This window comes from Streptopelia decaocto (genome assembly GCF_964273445.1).
Source record: "Streptopelia decaocto genome assembly, chromosome: 2".
Taxonomy (NCBI): domain Eukaryota; kingdom Metazoa; phylum Chordata; class Aves; order Columbiformes; family Columbidae; genus Streptopelia; species Streptopelia decaocto.
In genome coordinates, this window is record NC_138655.1 from 139,994,362 (window position 1) to 140,014,780 (window position 20,419).

General features: G+C 38.9%; 1 protein-coding gene across 3 annotated transcripts; it reads right to left on the reverse strand.

Annotated features, from left to right (window-relative positions):
* Positions 1-535: 535 nt before the first annotated feature.
* On the reverse strand, positions 536-19,005 carry STEAP2 (STEAP2 metalloreductase). 3 transcript variants are annotated; one of them, XM_082043944.1, is made up of 6 exons: positions 18,866-19,005; positions 18,316-18,480; positions 14,808-15,329; positions 12,604-13,131; positions 10,837-11,001; positions 536-4,564 (listed from the first exon to the last, which is right to left on the reverse strand). In XM_082043944.1, exons 3-6 carry the CDS (start codon positions 15,297-15,299, stop codon positions 4,280-4,282), a joined length of 1,470 nt encoding a protein of 489 aa, XP_081900070.1. In that variant the 5' UTR covers positions 15,300-15,329; positions 18,316-18,480; positions 18,866-19,005; the 3' UTR covers positions 536-4,279. The 3 variants fall into 3 exon arrangements, with proteins under 3 accessions (XP_081900070.1, XP_081900071.1, XP_081900069.1); XM_082043945.1 differs by having other exon boundaries at positions 536-4,416; positions 14,808-15,332; XM_082043943.1 differs by having other exon boundaries at positions 14,808-15,332.
* Positions 19,006-20,419: the final 1,414 nt, after the last annotated feature.

Sequence of the window (20,419 nt, forward strand, 5' to 3'; positions counted from 1 at the left end):
AGTTTATGCTACTGACCTCTAGTTAAGCAGGATTTCACCTCTCAGGTATTCTTTGCCTCCTTCCTCTTATGTTGGCATAAGCCTCTCTGAAAAAAGTTATATATTTCCAAATGAAGGACTGCAAAGTGGCTCACCTGTTTTTCTCATTTGAACAGTAATGCTTTTCTCTCACACACAGGAAGAGTGTCTCCACCTGGCAAACTTACTTGTGCCTAGCAGTCTCACTTTCGCCAAACTTTGTTGAATTAGAAGTGGACTAAATATATGCTGACAGTACTGTAGTGTTCACTCTGTGTTCTGAAAACATGGAGAATATCTTACAGCAGGAGATGGGATATAACTTTCCAGCGTGTCTGTGTGAAATATGTGTTACCCAGCCACTGCAAAAGAAACCAACTGCCCTTCAGAATTTTTTTAAGAACACACATTCAAGTTCTACCTCTCACAGAAAATGTTCATTGGAGCACACATATATTATAAAGAAAAGCGAGCTAAAATTTATTACACACAAGCACAGAAGAAAAAGCCAAATACCTGACATTGACTTTTTATTGATTTTTTTGTGTAAAACACAGTCTATGGAAAAATAGATAAAAGCATTACTAATAATTTATAATAGCCCTGTTCAGAGAGACAGCACAAACAAAGTGACAAACACAACTACAAAGAGAATATTGCACATGGGAGACATACTATGCTCACTGCAAGACACTGCCAGCAAGGCATGAGGAACAACACATAATGATAGAGATCATTGTTCAAGTCAGTTCAATGTGTCATTAATTTTAAAGGCTGTAATCTAATTAATTCAAGCAGTATCATATCATGATACAATATCAGTACTGCAACATTACTCATTACATTGATAGAAAATACTACAGAGTGAATAGGCAAGAAATAAAAAAATTTGTGTATTAGGAGATGCACTGTCTGAAAAGAACTATGCATATGCATCCATTACCACTGCATATATGAAAATATTATACTGAAAAACTCTATCTAATTTTTATGCACCTGATATATATAACTTTCAAAGGAAATCTTCACATTCAGAGGAAAGATGGTCCTAACTATATTCATACCTGTGAAATTTATAGCCACTTGGAAACTCATTGCTTTACATTAATAATTTCCCTTAGTGCTAGGTTGGGCAGCATGTATAGCTAATCACATATAGACACACACACACAATTTTATAGGCAATTAATGCCAAATAAAAATACAAATGTGTTTTCTCACATTGGCACTTCATATGATGCACAATGTTGGAACAAGAAGTTAAATGAGGCACCAATTCACAGTAACCATTACCACAAGCTAGATATGCAAAGAACTTTCAAAACAATTACAATGTAATTAATCTCTAAATAATTCAAGGACATGAGTACTTAATTAACTTGTACATAGTTGCCAGTTAATAGAATTGTAAGATAAAATTAATAACACATATGGAATCTGAAATAGAACTGTATTTTAGACAATGTTAAGAAAGAATACCTTAATATCCATAGAAACAATCTGTTGCTAAATACATAGAGATCTCCATTTTCAAACATGATGTATACTGTTCTGTATTACATATTAAGCACTATTTTTTTTTACTGAACAGTAACCAAGATAAATGAAGTTTATTTCATTATTCATTTTTCATTAGGCAGTAATTTATATAAAGCTACACAAAAATATTTTTATAGCAGGCTATTCCTCAAAATATATATTTATTCTCCTAAGTAACTAAAACATTTAAATGAATTTAGTTGTTTCTATTTAGGCAATTGAAATTGAACTTTTAGTCTCAGGTCTTTTTCCAGTGAGAAGTCCTCATGTGAGTTCTTCTATAGAAATCAATACTTTTGATCACATGAATAAAGATTCCTTATGTGACTAAATATGTGCATGATAAGACACATAATGTGTAGTAAATGCATGAGTGTCATTTTACTTTCAGACTTAACAGTGTTTCATTAGAGTGAATGGCCCTTGAAGAACACTACAAAGTGTTAAATCACAAGTCAAACTTATTATTCCAGTTAGAAGCTACAGGGCCTAATGGGAAACCATACGTAATTTTGTAGCACAAATATTTAACAAAACGTTTTCATATATTTGATCTAAAAATATCATCTATTTATTAATACTTCAATATTTCAGTCTTTCAAGTAACATAAAATCAAACCACATTTTTAAGTTTCTACACACACAGTTTGAAAAAAGGAATACAACATTATTCTCTCCAGACACCTTTGGCAGTTCAAAATTTAACAGTTTAAACATTCTTGAATAAATTTAATTATGAAATAACTTTTTGCATAGGAAAGAGGGCCAATACATTTCTGTATATACTGTCAGTGGTTGCATTACAGTACATATATGGACTTTGATAGTAATTTTCAATTAGTACAGTATCTTAGGTCTGCAATATTATCGCTATTGCATCAAATTATATAATGTTAATTACCTATTCTATAGAAGTGTAGAACTACTATAAAATAATAGCAGCATATTTAATTTTGGAATGTAATCAGATTGTCAACAGTAATGGTTTCTAAATTTCTTCAGAGGTACGAAATTCTGCTCTGAGTTATACCATCCCATTCTAGTGAGCTTAATCAGGTTTCTTGCTCAGGACTGGGGCAGAATGTAGCATTGCATTTATCCCATTAAAATCCTCTTAATGTAATTAAGAACAACTAGCATGAACTCTTTAGATTTAGGCTAGTGTAACTGGAGGCAGAGTTTGAGTCTAGATTCTCTAGTTCTATTGAACTGTTGATTTCATTACAGTGATAATGAGATTTACAGGACTAGTGATGTTTCAGGATAAATTCAAGCTTAAGTCCTGTATATTTCTGATGTATCACATCGATGACAAATTCTTGAAAAGTAATAAATAAGCAGTGCAGGTTCAGCTATAAAAGTCAAAAGATCCTAAACAGTGCAAATACAGATAAGAAAAATATGATTTCATACAAGAAAATTAGGACAAATAACACATTCTGATTCACTGAAATAAGGGTTTTGCTAATTAAGCAAGAGTAGCTGGAAGGTATGAGTTGAGTTTGGCTATTTTGTTAGAGAAGATTAGAATCTGACACAGCAGTAGTAATAAATAATTGTGAATGTTCTTTTGAATCTCACAGGAAATGCAAATGTCAAGTTTTAGAGATAAATTCATTTTTAAGTATAAGAATAATAATTTTGTTTCTCAAAATTCAGGCATATCCCAGTAACACTTGTAAAAGTAAGACTTTTATATAAAAATAGAAGATTGGATTTACACAAAAAGATAATAAGAATTTAAGACAGACTCTGGGAAATTCATATATAATAACAGAAACTCCAGTGTAGAAACATATAGAACATGAGTGTTGTGATGCTTCCCTGTTGTATTAACATACTGGAAGTTTCACAGTGAAAATGGATTTTTATTGTTGAAGATTTCTCAGCTTGTTTTGTTTTGGTTTGTTTTAAAACAACTCCTGATATTTCAAAACCATTCCAAAATCAATAACTACTTGCTTGCACACATATCTGCAAGTGTTTGTATGCATGTAAAACACCATTTTGAATTTTCATTATATGATGTATAGAAATAAAGAGATGCTGAAGGTCTAAAATCCTATGTGCTACTTTGAAAACACTTGTTAGTACAATATCATTTGCTTACAAGATGTACAATTATAACATCGTTGAAACTGGTTTTGCATATTCAAATGAAGGAATGGTGTAAAACCACACCCAAATAAATATACTGTACATGTGCAATACATCATTACAAATTAAGATAAGTTGTTTCAATACCTGATTATTTCCTAAATTATTCACTCTATTAGTCTATATCTTGAATTCATTATCCCAGAAGTGTGGTTTTAATAAAAGAAATACTGCCCAGAAAATGTGGTATTAATAAGCAGCACTCTGACACATATGCTCTAAGTCAAGGAAATATCTGGAATGCGTGGTTATAATAAAATACTCGTGATATAACTGTGCAAAGAAGCATTTAAAATTTCTGATTTCATAATCATCTGCCCTCTGTAATTCAAACCAAAAATATTTTGTAATTATCTAAAGGAGTAGTCTTCTAATTATAAATTTCTCATAGGTTGGTTAAGAGCTTGTACTACATGCCAAGCAAGTCCACAGTGACTTTATTCATTCTTTAACTAATCTCCTAAAAACAGAAATTTAGGACAAAAAAACCCCAACCAACCAACCAACCAACCAAACCCCAACAACTCAAACATCTAGAACAGTGCTAACAAATATTAGTCTGTCATCACATCACAGTTATCCTTTCTGGAGAGAGATGTGGAAGAGATCCGCTCGCTTCTTCTATAACATGGCTTTTCTCCCATCCTCTTCGAATTCTCCTCAGCTTCCTACTTACGCATGGCAAAAGTAAAATGATCTTCCCTAGAATTACAATGGAAGGCAGAACAAGGGCAAGAACAAAATTTGGTGGTGTATAAAATCTGTAGTACTCTTCTTCAAAAGCTCTTTTCCATCCATAAATCAGTACATGGAAAGTACTTATAAGCAGAGCAACATATCCAAGTGTAGACTTTGAAAAAGAGAAAAGAGGGAAAAAAAGAAGAGACAATAGTACTTGGTCCTTCATTCAACAGCTCTAACCCATTACTCTAACATTTCTACTAGGCATCATGTTAAAAATCTCTTACTTATACACTATTTTGAATCACCAATATGTGGCTTTAAGTTCTCATGTGCTGAAAACTACGGATTGAGCACTGATTTACAACATATCTCTGCTAGCATCTATAGCCCTTAGTCAAAGCTGAAATGCAGACGTTTGCCCAAATTCTAAGTAATGGAAATCAACCTCAGGATATGTATGTGAATAAGGAACAATCCCAGTGAAGTTGTTGAACAACATCAGTTGTGATTGGAAGTTAAGTCCCCTGTTTCTAAACTAGGAGGGTATGTCACTTCCAATATTCATGATTATGGAACGGTGCAATTCTGCTGGAAGCGATCTGGGCCCATCACTCCAGATTTTTATCAGTCTGAGAAGTGCAGTTTGCTTCTTCCTCACAATGGCCTGCATCCTCTTGTCCAGTTAGCACAAATCATCCCTCGCCTTTCTCCAGCAGCTGTTGCCTCCTGATTAATGGGCTGCAGAACTTGGGCACAAGGCAATGATGCAGTTTATCATGAACAGGTAGTGCTGGATGAAACATGAAGTAGAAGGTTCCCACCTGTTCTCATGCAATCTAGAGCATGCTACAGAAGGTGGTGCCAATAGGGGTTATTCACCATTTCTGTGAATCTGCCTTTTAAGAAGCCTGTAGTTGTATTGCTCTGCAGACTTGAGTTAAACGTATTAACTTTGATTTTCCCAAACCACGGTAAAAAAAGACTACTATGCTTCGAATTCTAATGGTGATCAAATGAAGAAAAACTCTTTTGGGCCAAGATGTATGTAATGGCTAAGTTGGCTGGGAAACATTTGCAGAAAATCACTGAAATAGAAAATGAATATTAAAAATGGTAACTGACTACCAAGTTATGTTTTAATTCCAGTAAACGAAGAAGCAAAGAAAAATGCAGCCTAATGGTCTATGATAATAAGTGAAAGAATTAGTTCTTTCTGCTTCAAGATTAACCAGTTTCTAGGGAAAGGAAAATGTCTGAGCTAACACCGTTTGCAAGGATTCATGATTATAACAGTATAAAAAGGAAAATACTTTTGTTAATTTCTAGAGATTAGTACCATGTTTTTTAACTTGCCAATATTTATGCATTTTTGCCAATGGTTTCAGAGCCATGTTGGCACATTTTAGATATGCCACACTCTTTTTTAAAAAAGAACAATTTTCTGCCAAAATATTCCATAAGAAACAGAACAATTAGACAGTCACTCGTGGATATGAAAATGGCATATGCAGTATCTGAACGGAAGTCCTGGTAGGAAATTTGGACAGCAAACAATACTATCAAACCTGATGTTTGAGTATGTTATTGTGGATTTTTGCTGGTGTGACTGTCCTGAATTCAGTGCTGTTACATCACTGCCAGCAAAGAAAAGGGCACAAGTGAATCATATCCCTCATTTCTTCATCAGGCTTACTGATGAGAACTATAACAACTATTGAAAAAGAAACAGGAAGCAAATGTTATACAGACTCTTCCCAAATTAAAAAAAAAAAAAAAAAAAAAAAAAAAATCAATGCTCATTTAAATTCTATCTACAAACTACAGTTTTGAGACATGTATGTATATCTTTCTATCTAATGGTCAAAATGGAAGCTAAGAAGTCCATCAGGACATCTATCAGTACATTTTGAACTAACAGCACAAGGACAAGAAAAACATATGATCCATCTAGGTGTTTTTTCTTTCCCTGTGGAAAGTTGCTATATGTTTCTTTGATGGGTAGGGCATGTGTTAGTGTGTACTGGAGTATTTCAACCATTCACGTAAAAAATCTGACAATAAAAACACTCCTAAAGGAGCTTCTGTCAGCTGCTGATGGTATTTTCTTCTACCAGGCCCTTAATTGCCCTATTTTTGTGCTATACTTTTGACAGTAATAACACCACATAGCTAGAAAGAGGATGTTCTCCACACAACTTAGCATTCTGCAGTCTCTGGTTTGTTCAGTCAGAGCAGATCTGCACTGGAAAGTTCCATTAAGAGCATTTATCCCAGCTTGCAGCTACTGACAAAGGCTTTTCCAGAAGCAGACGCAAGACTGGCTGCCTTTGCTGCCTACATAAAACCGCACTGTAGGAGGCCGTGTCAGTACAAAACTTCTACGGTTTTATTATAAAGACTTGATTTTTCTGTATCTGCAAATGTTCAAAGGCTACAGCAATGGCTATACAGTAGCAACACGAGGAAACTCAGAACTGACTGAAGCAGCCTTGGACAAGACAACATCAATTAGTGCAGAAAAATGCACTGCTGGGCAGCTGAATGGTAAAAATAGCATGAGCTGGTGGCACTGGATCATACTATAAATCTTGGCCAGCGGTAGCAGCAGAAAGCCATACTCCAAAGTTGACCACCCCTAAGGATGCTAACATAAGAGGTGTTTCAATCATTGAGAAATAAATTATAGTTGTGCTGTGGAAGTTATTAATTGCTAGAAAGCAATCTGTTTAATACTGGAAAGAGAGCTGCTGTCAGTCAGGTATGCAAGGTTATTTTCTTCTGCACAGGTTTATGACTTGACAATGAGTAGGAGGGAATACAGAGATTAAAGACAATGGATTTCCTGAAATGCAGTTGTGCTTCAGATGGAATATACATACTGTATTTCTGTCGTCCTTTCCTGGCTTCATAAGACAGAAGAAGAAAGGGATGAATATGTCTATGAGAGCTGGAAGATCAATTACACAAATGTTATCACAGGGAGGCCAGGACAGGCATGGGATGCTAACTTCTTTAAGAGCAGAGGACCTTTGAAAGCAGCAAGAAGGGATATTTGTCCTTCACTGGTAAATTCACATTGGTGACGGAGTAGCAATTTCAGTTTTAAGTCTTGGGAGCCCCCTGCCTAGGCTCTAGGATGGCTGCTGGGAAAAGGGGAAGAACATCTTTGGTTACCTTGCTTCCTTATTTTCCATAATACTGTGTTTCCTGGAAGCTGAGTAATGGATTAGCACATTTCCTATGGACTCTCCAATCTTTTAGTTTTTCTCTAAGTCTTGCCTGTTTTGTTTCTCATCCTTCCTGATCAAAGTCAGTTTTTGTAGCTAATGTGGCAGATCGCCAGCCAAGGCCACTGGTAAACTGGACAAACTGGCATTGTTTCGGGGGAAAAAAATAAAAGTGTTAGAGGAGTGTGAAAGATGCAGGAGAAAAATCCCTAAAATGCTACCAGGAAGATGTACATCTAAAAAGACACAAATCTGCTGTGAGACAAAAATGCTTCAGGAATTTTTACCTTCACAATGGCCAAGTAGTTCCAAGTGATTTATATATACAAAAGGTATTTTCCAAAGCCTTTGTTTATGCAAGGTATACTTCAGATTCCCCAGTAACAGGATATTGCTAAACTCAAACATGCTGTAGCAATTCTGACTGGAATCTTACTCATAAACTTGCTAAATACTCAGGCCTCATTCTTCTTTACTCTGGGGGAAAAGTACCCTACTCTTGTGGGAGAACCAAGGCAAGGCAGCCTTCCTTACAGTATGCACACACACAAACAAACAAACAAGTAATACTGTCTCCAAAAAACTTTAGGATTGTGCTAGCAGACAAAAAGAATGTTCACAAAAAGATCAGCTTCATACTGTGTAAATGCCTGATTTGCACTGATTTAAAGGGAGATATCAAAGACAGCAATGATTTCTGGGCAAAAACATTCACAATCGGCATTCTTTACAGTATTACAAAGACTGTGGTAGAGGTCTGTTTGAATCACTGTAGCTATGGGAGATGCTGCTTGGGGCTTGTTCTACTGGTAGAAGAATAGAAAATAGTCTATATTGTATATGTTAATAATTTCTTTAGCCTAAACTCAGATTTTCCTAGTAGGACTCAAGACTGAGTATATTTTAGTGGTGAAACTCTTTAGGGGAGGCCAGACCCTTATTTTGATGAAACTGTATTTACTAAGATGAGCAAGCAATAGTATGTTGTTCTCAGTGGGAAGTTCTGAGTTGAAAAACCGGCCAAGTGTGCCAGTGATGAGTGTGACTGATTCTTCATCTGTCAGATGCAAAACAAGTTCAGCAATTATTGTGGCAAATCATCTGAGATTCAAGACTAAAGCTGGAGACATGCTGCTTTTCCCAGTTAAAATAAGCAGCACTGAGATGGTGGGCTAATAGTTCCACTGTGACTTGGAGAGGATTGAGAAAATTAAGTTCAAATTCACTTCATCACATTGCACTTCAGTAGAAGAAAAATAGACAACAAGTATTATGATGTTTTATCTGTTCTGCTTGCACACTGAGTACGATGAAGCTTGTGCAGAAATGCAGACCCCTTTAAGTCTAGTGAGGAATCACTGAAAGTCCGTTTTCTGATTGAATAAAGCAAGAGGATTTTTGGAGGAAAAATAACTAAATGAAGAACAACTTACATCCTGAGAAATAATTAATGACAAAGCAAAGTACCTTTAATGATCATTAGCTTTAAGGCAATTTTTAGTAGTTCAATACTTTTTGTGATGAAAAAATTGCAAATGGGCATAATTAATTACCAATATAAGTTCTCTTCAGCATGTGATGCAGAATCAACTGTAACATAACTCCAGAGCAGACAACTTGTTCCAAATCAAATTCCTCAAAATACTGACAGATGACATGAAAGTTCATAATTATTTAAATTTGGAACTATTTTGACTTTATTTACAGTGGAAATAACTGCAGTAAACATGACACAATAAAAAATGCCCTTGTAGACATATCATTATATGATCATTGTGTGGATTTTGACTCAGTCACACAAGCCTGAACTTTGGAAATTTTAGTAAGGAAAAATAAGATACAAATGCTGGATTTGTGGATAGAAGTCATTATTGGATAAAGCCATCACTTCACTCATGAGCGAATATGTATTTTGCCCTTTTGCATTAACGTTTTACATCACCCAAGAGCAGTACTATTGTTGCTGCACAGAGAACTCTGGATGGCAGGGTTGGTGTAACAATACAAAATGGGTATTTACACCCTCTGAAGGCTCTAAACCATGAGTGAGAATAAACAGTTCTGTCAGGGGAACTCTAATTTGAATATTTTTTCAGCAAACCTTTTGGAGGCCTACCTGGAGTGTTCCATGGATAGAAACCTTAGGGGAACGGAAGACATTACTTACAGACAGAAGACCTCTGGCAACTACAGCCAAAGTGTTCCCCATCCACCCGCTTTAAAATGTCTGTAAATTATGAAGTGCAACTCAAGTCCTGAGCAGTAAAGTCTGTGCCTGTGTTCTGAAGGCAGGAATTTGTAACCAGACTAAGAATTAGGCAACATTATTACAGTGGATGTGTTGAAAAACCATTAATCAGAAAAGACCAAGTTAGGACTAGAGTACTGAATCCAAAGTCAGAGAACAAAACAAAACAAAACCCCAAACTGCATGTGCACACTTAGGAAATTTATCACAAGACTGAATCCTCATAAAATTTCTTATTGCTGACTGCTACCTAGAACTAATGGCAATTTTGTTTGGAAGCAAACATTAAGCTGTTTATTAAAGCCTATAATTCTCAGTATTTTATGCTGGTTAGGTCTGCCTGTAGTAGATGTTTATCTGAGGAAGGAGGGAAACAGAAGGGATGCCAGGACCTGGAAAAGCTTTTGCGTTTAATAAACAAAGCTTTATATTTTACTAATAGGTATTTTCAGCTAAAGGAATAACACAGTTGAGAACTGTTTTAATTCCCACACAGTGGAGGGAAGCAAAACTAAATAAATGATACCATGGTTGTCAGAGGGCTATGCAATAAAAATCCTGCAGGACAAATTAAGCCTTCAATTTTAACAGTTGTGTGCATCTACATATAGTAATATCCCAGCAGTATCATTACCTTTAGCGAGCGTGTCCAAATGTATCTAATTTGAATTTAGTAAGAAATTCTAACAATGAAAAAGGAATAGATTAGTGCTCATTTGCTCTTAGCAGTGTTGGTTATTTAAGACCAAGAAGTGTAAAATGGAAATTCGTATTCTAACACTCATGAAGTGTTTAATGTGCCTTCATGTTAACTTATCTGCCAAGTAAAGATACATTGGTTTTATTAATTTTCGGGGTGGGGGGGGGGGGGGAAGCTCTTATGTTGTGAAGCATTCATCATCATAATGATAATCAAGGAATTCTTATTAACAACAAAACCTCCTTATTTAAAAAGTAACTCACCTGAATAAAACTGAACTCCCTCCAGTTTAAGGAACTGTTTACTGAAGGGATGGAAGTTACTGCCAGCAAAGAAAGCAATCCAAGACTCATTATTCCAAAGGAGATATACATCTCAATCCGCCACACCTCTTCTTCATTCCAAGAATTTTCAACATTTGCATGGACCTGATGAAAGAGCACAAAGGAAGCACTTTATTCTACAGGATACTAAAAACAACAGATGTTATTTAGCTGAATAAAAGCCTACAGCCACAGGACAACTATAAAAAGGAGTCAAATACTTCAGAGCTTTCCTCATGTCTTGCAGAAAAACAACTATTTCCTTATTGTTGGCATTGGCTCTTGTTAGATTAAAAATACATTAAACATTGAACCTTAGATGAGTTGTTAAAAGAAAATGTAACATTATATACTATTTAGAACAATTATGCTATAAAACCACATAAATCTGCACATTCCTACATGCTGCAGAAAAGCAGCTCTCGTTTTCAGACCCTGGAAACTTAAATTCTATAATATAAATTGGGTAAAAGCTGTAATTTGTTACATTTAGAAATAGTTCAGCATCACTTCCTGTTTTGCTTCAGCTCCCTATGCTGAGTACAAGTTATTTTTCCTCTTTCACTGTTGACATCTGATACATCCAAGACTGTTCTCATTGGAGAGCTTTACCAGAAAAAAAAGAAACTAGTCATGTCCTTAATGATTAAGAGACTTGGACATTCAATTATTTTTCCACTTTCAGGTGAACTATTGTGATATGGCATGTCTTGGAATAGAAATATTAGCAAGTGAGAGTTTTAAAATGTTATTAAAACCAAGATAATTTCTCAGTAAAAGTATCAATGGATCCTTTACTAATACAGAATGTGAGCAATTACTGTTTCTTGCTGCCTTTTATAGTTTTGCTCTTCCTGCCTTTCTCTTAAGTTAAATCTTTCGTGCTAGCTCTTTCAGAATTTGTGGACCTAATCCTCGTTAATTTGTTCCATTTGACTTCCTGAGCTTGCTTTTCTTTCTGTTCGATCACGTCTCTCTTTCCTGCAGATTTTGTGTGCTGAATGGCAATGCTGCTTTTCTGGCAGTTCTATTTTTCTACCACTTTAAAGGTGACAATAAGCTACCCCACTGACAGACAGGAGCATCAGACCTTCTTTTGAAGAATGACAGATTTGACAAAGATTGTTTTAGGTTTATGCAAGACCAATTGCTCCTGGGAGCTGAGAGTCAATTTCTATTGCCTGCAATAGATTATGTACACTGAAGTTTTAATGAATAAACTATTGCTACCACTGGTCTAAAATAATACAAAGTAACACAATTTTCATTTTGTAAACATAGATGTATCTGTAAGAACTATTACAGTATCTACCCTTATACCTTTTTCACACTTGCAAATTCATTTATAATATACATACTTCCCTCATATGTTAAGTACACATAGAAGAGGAACATACCTCAGAAACTCAGAAGGTTCCTGCTGTTGCTCTTATCCTGTCTATCCTACATTCTCCTTGTGCATATTACTATCAGGGATTTAAGGAGGACACCTCCTTGATTCTCCATACCACAGAAACTTGACTACAGCTTGACCGAGAAGGTGAGCACAACGCACAAGTGTTTATTTTAGTCCCTGTTCTGACTTGGTACTAGCTATACATAAGACAACCCACAACATTCTCCACTGAAAACAGTGGAACATATTAAGAAAACATATATATTGTATTCACGAGCCACATGCATACAGTCAAGGCATTTTTGGCTTACCTGTTGATATGCCATATTGAGAAATAAGTATCGCTCTGACCTCCTCATAGGTAAGCAGAGGCTGTACACCACATGCACTGTTGCAAAGAAAAAACTGAGCAGACCAAGCTGCTTTCGACACTGGAGCCAGTTGTCCAGCCAAGGTGGAAATCGCCTATACTTAGTGCCAGAGTGAAGCTGATAAGCGGCTGCAATAAGTCCTGATAAATACACTAGAGAAAGTAAAGTGATTGCAACAATTGGTAGAGTCTTGTTCACGATCTCAATCGGGATCTTGTAAAAGTCACTCTGCTGATTTCTCACATATGGATGGATTACATCTCTAATGAAGGAATAGACAAAGAAAAATGTTGCCAGGCTAATTGCAATCACTACAGGCCCTTTCCACAGAGTGAACAGTCGCAGAGGTAAGTTTTCAATCTCCCTTGAAGATGACAATGCTCCCAAATCAACAGGAATAAAACTGAGCTGACGGGCAAGCTCAATAACTTGATGGCGAGCCTGAACATTGTTACTGCATATATAGACCTGTTGGGAAAGTTATGTGAATTGTCAGTAGTCAGAGAAAGAGACTCAAAGGTTAAAAACCCAACCAACCAGCCAAACAAAACAACCCCCCAAAAAACATAAAAAATCTTGAGGGCCTCCAGGACAAAACCACAGCACTACTGCTAACAGGGTAAATTGTTATCCCAACTTATATCACCAAGATGAGAATGAAACGACATACAAATCCAGTCAAAGTGAAAATATGCACACTGACTTAGCAACAAAGTGACCAAAATAAAATTGGCTTTTTCTTGCAGTTAATAACAAGCTAATGAGGGATGCACTGGTAATCTGCCCCTCAAATGATATGTCTACAGGACCGCATTGAACCTGAAACAATGGCTAAAAGTATTTCAGAAAATCATGAGTCTTTAAAAAACACTGGAATCTTGAATGATGACTATAAACCAGCTGTAGCCTAAACAGAATGCAAAGCAGAGAACTGTATAACCTCTCTATGTATAACAAGTTTAGCTTAATTTCACAATCCAGATTTCCACAAAAATTGAATGTTTAACAGAAAAGACAAAAACTAGCCGCCAAATACAAGCTCCTTCTAAAGACCAGTTATTACATAGTGAAAGAAATGCACTGCTACAAAGTACTTTAAAGCTCCTTTAAAAGTTACAGTGGGCTATACTTTGTCCAACACTGTTCACTGATCATGTGCATTAGAGCACACATGATCAGTTTTGACAGAAGTTAATTACTTATAGCACAATGCTATTCTGAAAGGTGATAAAAATCGTACAGTGAGGTTATTTTTAAAATTATGCTAATTCTATATCAGTTTCATTCCATTAAAAAAATCTACCTGAAGTATCAGAAATCTCAGTTTAGCCTCCAGTAGCCACATTACAACAGTCATTTTGCATGCATTTCTCAGAGTCCATAAAGCCATGAAGGACTCTGTTCTTGCATAGGCTTAAATCCTTTGTATCATTTCAGCAAAGCATGAAAATGATAAAGCTGCCTTTTCTATATGCAGGATGGATTTAGGGAACACACTAGGAAGGAATTTGAACATGATGTTCCCAAGCAGTTCTGGATCAAATGAATGATCACTTAGAAACATATGTGCCTCCTTCTGTCTCCTCATATTTATGATCTTGGGGCATTCTAAAACCTAGATCATTTCTTTCACTTCTTTGTTACATTGAATCTAAGCATTTTTACATCAGCTGACTCCTGAGCCCTGGGATCAGGACCCGAGATTTCTGCACATCTCTTTCAGTGGTTCACTCTGTGTAAACCAATTGTGAAACTGAAATACACTGGGAAAGACTGCTTCTATCCTTGCACGAGCATAAAGATAAAAATTAACATATTTCCTACAGAAGACTTTAAAACCCAAGTCCTCTATCTGTAATCATCTAAAGGTCGGTTGTCTAGTCAAGGCTAGTATTCGCATTTCCTCTGCAATCTTTAAAGATAAACAGGCAGCCCAGGGGACAATTTGGACCACTTCATATGTCTTACAGTGGATGACCTAGACTCTGAAAGTTTAATTGGCTACTAAAACTTAAACTAAAGGCCCAACTTTTTAGGTATGCTAATTCAGGCAGGGTGAATCCAATGAGATCTGGCTGCTTACATTCAGTTTCTGTCATCTTCATCTCACACACAAGTGAAATTAATACAAATACAAGATTTACCTGTCTGCTGGCATCCTTTGGTCCTAACTGCAGTGACCAAGCTGAAACAACATTGAATCCTTTGACAATTAGGGAATCTGGGAAAAGTGATGCCAAATACTCTGCATTGGAGTCAGGATATTGGTCTACTCTTGTATTATTGCTGACATCAATCAGAATTTTACCAGCGAGTAAATGCTTGAGGTCCCACAAAGAGGCATAATGTTCTCTGTGTATAGCTACAAAAATGATGTTTGTTTTTGCTACTGCATCTTCGTGGTGAGTAACATCAACCACATGGGGAAAAAACTCTGCAGCAAGTTTAGGGTTTCTGCTTCCCACGACGACGTGGTACCCACATCTGATTAGCCTAATTGTCAATGACTTAGCAAAGTCTCCACTTCCAATTATGCCTATTGCGATCTTATTGGCATCCTTAATGCCATTGGCAACATTTGGCAGAAAAGTTTCATTGAGGTTCTTCGGACTTCCCATCATAGAGATTGATTCCATACTTTCAAGGCACCAAACCTACAAGGACTTCTTCTGGAAAAAAAAAAAAAGCAGAAAGCAACAGAAAGAAAAATGCAGCATCATACAATGTTACAAGGTATCAGAATCCATAAACACCTCTGGGAGCAAAATACATGGTTCCAAGATTCATGTTACATTTTTTCCTTAATGAAGTATGCACTAATCAATTTTGTCTTGCAATGTGTCACTAATACAAGGAGAAACATAAAATACTTCAAGCACTTCAATAATACAGTCACAGAAGTAAATGACACTTTTCCCATCTTCTCCTATTCCCTGTCTTCCACTGCCCCAGAATACTGGACCACAACATAACCTTGTGCTCCTAAAACTAATGGTCAATGGAATGATGAGGAGAAACATGTAAAGAAAACTGGGTAATTATGGAAAATATTAGAAGGTAGAGATAGTTGGCCTGTGGCTGGCACAAGGACTGTGAGTTCATGGCAGCTGAACTGCATTAAAAGCTTATGCAAGTTATTATTGTGGTATCCTATACTGGCCGGGAAGGAATGGATGCCAAAGTCTCAAAGCTGCAAATGTCATGGCTGTCACCATGACACAGACATCCACCTGACATACTCACCTGTCAGCCAGGGAATTGGGCAGTACATATAGATCCAATGGCAAAGACAATAAGGGAAATTTGTCCAGGCCTATTAATGAGATCACTAAGGACACTGGTAGGTCAGACTGCTAGGTCTGGCCATGGATGTATAAGGATTAACTGTGGGTGCAAAGGTAAAGGCTTCAAGGCCATAAGTCACAAATAAGCCTAACAGAATTTTTCTGACAAGACAGAGAAGATAAATCCTGGAGATAAACACACGGGACAGCATTCCACAAAAATCTAATGACAGGAAGAGATAGACTTCACGCAGTAATAAAAGGGAAGAGAATCATAGGACTCAAATTCAGTGCAGTAAGAAAGTCTTTGAAGAAGAGCAGAGGCTAAGGTTCACAGAAAATTTAAAGAAATACTGCGAGAGTTTTGGAGAGGTCACATAACTGCAGCAAAGCTGTAACAAAGACATAAAAACCCACAAAACAACTCCTGGGAAAGACGACTTCATATGAAACCACAATTATGGCATAAGTGGTTCTGCACTGTAGAACAGGAATGAGTTCTGAAAATGAAGGAAGGAATGAGGAAAGGCAGGATAAGAAGGAAAAAAGAGAAACCATGAGGTTGCTCTCTTGGGAGCAATCAAGAACAGACTACCTAGAAAGAAGGAGCTGAAAAAACCACCTTCCTGAGCCACCATCCAAGAGCTGATATGATGGTGACTAATCACCAGTGGGGCACTTCACCCAGCCATCAGCTAGGAATACAGTATGGGTGGCGAATAACCTCCCACAATTAAAAGTAGCTTTGTGTTTCAGAAGCTGGAGGAAGCTACCAGAAAAATGGGTACCTTTCATTTCATCATTGACTAGAAGGGAAAAACTCACTGAAACTGGACTGAGACTCTAAGGACAAAAACCAGTATGTGAAAGTGACCACAAAACCAGTGGATTCTAAGGGTGAATCTTTCTGGCAGAGGCAGACCATGTCGATTTTTATGTATGCACTGAAAAACGTCTTTCTTACGATGTGACCTGAAATGTATTTAACACATGACCAAAGTACCAGTATTTCCTGTACCATGCTAGTTCTCACCCAGGAACATAATGAGAATAGCTGTATTTTGATCAGGTAAGAGATATACATCAACTGAATATGATAGAACACATATGCATTCACCACGTGATTACAGAGGCCCATTTCAGTTCATGTCACATGACGTGAAGGTGCTACAAAACTTAGGGACAGAACTGGAACCACCATGAAGAAATGGGATACCAGCACCATTTAACCACACTGCAGCCTCCTTTCAGTTCTTGTCCAAAGGATCCTTAGGAGAATGGGCATCGAGGATCTGGACATGATGAATTGCTCTGGTGATCTCAATGCCAGTAGTGTGTAAGGAACAGAATAAAACTAACAGACTTCATAAAAACCCCCCAGGGAATAGGCAGACATGACTCTTGGGCAAATAATCTAAGATTTGGAAGAGATCAGAGAGCTGGCAGCTACTGTAAAGGACTACATTAAACGCAAAACAGCAATTCAGAGGAAAAAGAGTATATAAGACTGTTCTAACTGCATCAGGAGAACTTTAATTACCAGAAAAATCACACAAAAAGTAAAAAGAAAAATAAAGGGGGGAGGGTGTGTATGCACGCCTAATGACCAGCATAAAGAGACACCGCTACCATGTAGGGATGAAATCAGAACAGCAATGGTGCAGAAATGAGGTCCCATAAATACAACAAAAGACAAAAGACAAGGTTTATAACTTTAGAGGAAAAGGAACAAATTATAGGTGAAACAAAATAGCACACAATGTTAAATATTTTATTTATTACAGTTCTTCAGAAGAAAGATTAATTGTGAACAGATATTTAATGAAATTCCTTTTACAGGGGGACAGAAGGTGAGGTCAAAGTGGAAAAAGGTAAGTTAAGAGCAAAGGATAGAGTTAAATATAAGATAAAGATTTTCAAGTCAGTAGACACTTACAAAATCCACCCTTGATACTTAAAATACTGACTGAAATGACATCTTGAGAACTCTTGAGAGGACAAGAGAGGCAGAATAATACATACCTCTAAAAGAGGGGAGGAGGAGGACTGAGGAAAGCAAACAGCCTAACTTCAGCCTCCGGACAGATTTTACATCAAGTTATTGAACAATCAATTTGTAAACAGTTAGATGGGAAGCAGATGATAAGAAGTAGCAAAGGTGGGTTGTTCAGGAACCGACTGCAACAAAATCAACTTTGATTTACAAAATATCTGGCTTCACAGATATAAAAAAATAGTAGAAGCAATATAAACTTGACATTTGCCCTTAGATAAGCTAAGAAAACACCACAGAGCTATGTCAGCCAGGTGACACAGACGTGACAACCTGCTCTTGGATAACGACTGCTAGAGAAGAAAAATGAATCACCGAATCTGTGACCATCCGCTCGGGCAGGAACTCAGCGGGCGCGGGCTGAGGCCGATGCGCGGGTGCAGGCCGGTAACCCCAGGGCAGGGCAGTGGACGGCCGGGCGACGCCGGTATCTACCCCAGAGGAGCTCGGCGGGGCCCAGGTCCTGGCCGGCATCTCCAGCTGCAACGACAACATCATCCGTGACAAGACCGGCGACCCCACCGCCCGGCCGCCCCCGTGACCCGGGCAGAGCTGGGGCAGCGCTGCCAGGCCCGGCCGCCACGGACCGGAGGGTCCTCGGCTCCGCGCCACCGCCAGGCAGCGGCCGCCCGTCCTGGCTGCCGGGCCGCACCCAGCCCCACTACCTGACCCGCTCTGGGGGCCCTCGCCACCGACAGGCCCGCCAGAGCCTGCCCGGAGATGGGGCAGCCGCGGCGGGAGCCAGGGCACGGGGCAGCGGAGAAACCCCCGCGGGGCGGCGGCGAGCACGCTGGGCCTGAAGAGGCGCCCGGCGGGTACGCGCCTCCCCCCCCCCCCATCCCGCCCTGGCCTCGGCGCTGCTCACCTCGTACCGCCCGGCAGCAGGACCAGCACCGCCGCGACTCCTCCTGAGGCTCCGGCCCCGCAGTGGCGGGCGGGAAGGCGGCGCCTCTCCTGCCGCTGCGACCCGCCCCCTGCGGCCCCTCCGACACCGCGCCCGGGAGGACACCAGCGCACGCCCGCTGAGGCTTGGCCTCGTGTGGGGAGCGAGAGGCGCGCGGCCGGCCCCGCCCTGCCCTCGGCCCCGCCCACTGCGCTCTGGACACAAGCCCCTCAGACGCCGCTGCGGCCCCGGGGCTCGGCCAGCACAGCGAGGGGTCCCTGCCGGTGCCCAGGCGAGCTCACGGCCCTGAGGGCACAACACACCCCTCTTCTGCCCGGGCCCTGCCGGGCCTCTGCTGCTCTGGCCCAGGTTTGCTCTTCAGCACGAACCCTCCTCCGGCCGCTCTTCCTCATTCTCCCCTGGCAGAACGGTGCTGCCGGCCCTCAACTGGTGCTGGCTGCAGGGCCGTGGTTGAGGATCAGACTCATAGAATTACCAAATAGTTTGGGTTCGAAGGGATCTTCGAAGCTCATCCAGTCCAAGCCCCCTGCTATGAGCAGGGACATCTTCAACCAGATCATGTTACTCAGAGCCCCGTCCAGCCTGGCCTTGAATGTCTCCAGGGATGGGGCATCTACCACCTCTCTGGGCAACCTGGGCCAGTGTTTTACACCTCATTGTAAAATGGGTGTTGGGTGTCCCTGTGGCCCAGGTTGGCTTCCTTGGGTACGGGTAGTGGAGAGGTTACTCCGCATGTTTGCTGTGTACCTGGTGTACTCTGTGCAGCTGGGACTTGTGCTCTGATTTCAGTGTTACACAGAATGAGAGGACATAGAGGATTCAAGCACATAAAAGTGAAGCTAAACCCCAAGATCTGACTTACATGTTGCTTGGCCAAGGACATTTCCAGTTGAAGACAAATTGAGCTTTTTCCTGAAAAAGTATAGCTTCTGATTTTAACATATTCTGATTTACCAAACAAACTCCATCTTTCATTAAGCTATACTGTATATATAACAATATGTAACCCTCAATCATTTGTTTAACACACTTAAAACTGACCAACACATACAAAGTATGGCACTCATGCTGCAGCAAAAAACTAACACATGCACAAATGGTTGAAAATGAGCCATATGATCTCAGAAACACTGAACATACCTGTTTTCATCCTTTGTGGGTGCATGCTGACTTGTTTCTGTAGTGCATGAACTGAGGACTTATGCAGAATGAGCCGTATAAACAATTCAAACATTCATTTCAGTGTACCACAAACAACCATGCTTTAGAATTTGAAAAGAGGGCTTCTGTTGTAGTTCAGAAGCCATTTTCCCCCCAATTATTAAATAAGTCATTTTCCTGACACTGAAAACATATATTTTTAAAGCATTTATTGATTTGGTAAACAGGTGCACAAAAAACCTAGTGCCTGGTTTTCCAAAATGCATTTTCTACTTTCAGATAGTGAGGGCTGGGTTGATACTCCACAGAAGTCAATGGAAAGGTGAGACCATTGACAGACTACTCAGAAACACC

Excerpts from the sequence above, each read along its gene's own strand:
- STEAP2 (XM_082043944.1), bottom strand. The coding sequence starts at position 15,299 with ATGGAATCAATCTCTATGATGGGAAGTCCGAAGAACCTCAATGAAACT. Across the intron at positions 11,002-12,603 it reads TCAATATGGCATATCAACAG|GTCCATGCAAATGTTGAAAA; the intron begins GTAAGCCAAAAA and ends CTCTTTCATCAG. Across the intron at positions 4,565-10,836 it reads GGGAGTTCAGTTTTATTCAG|TCTACACTTGGATATGTTGC; the intron begins GTGAGTTACTTT and ends TCTTTTTCAAAG.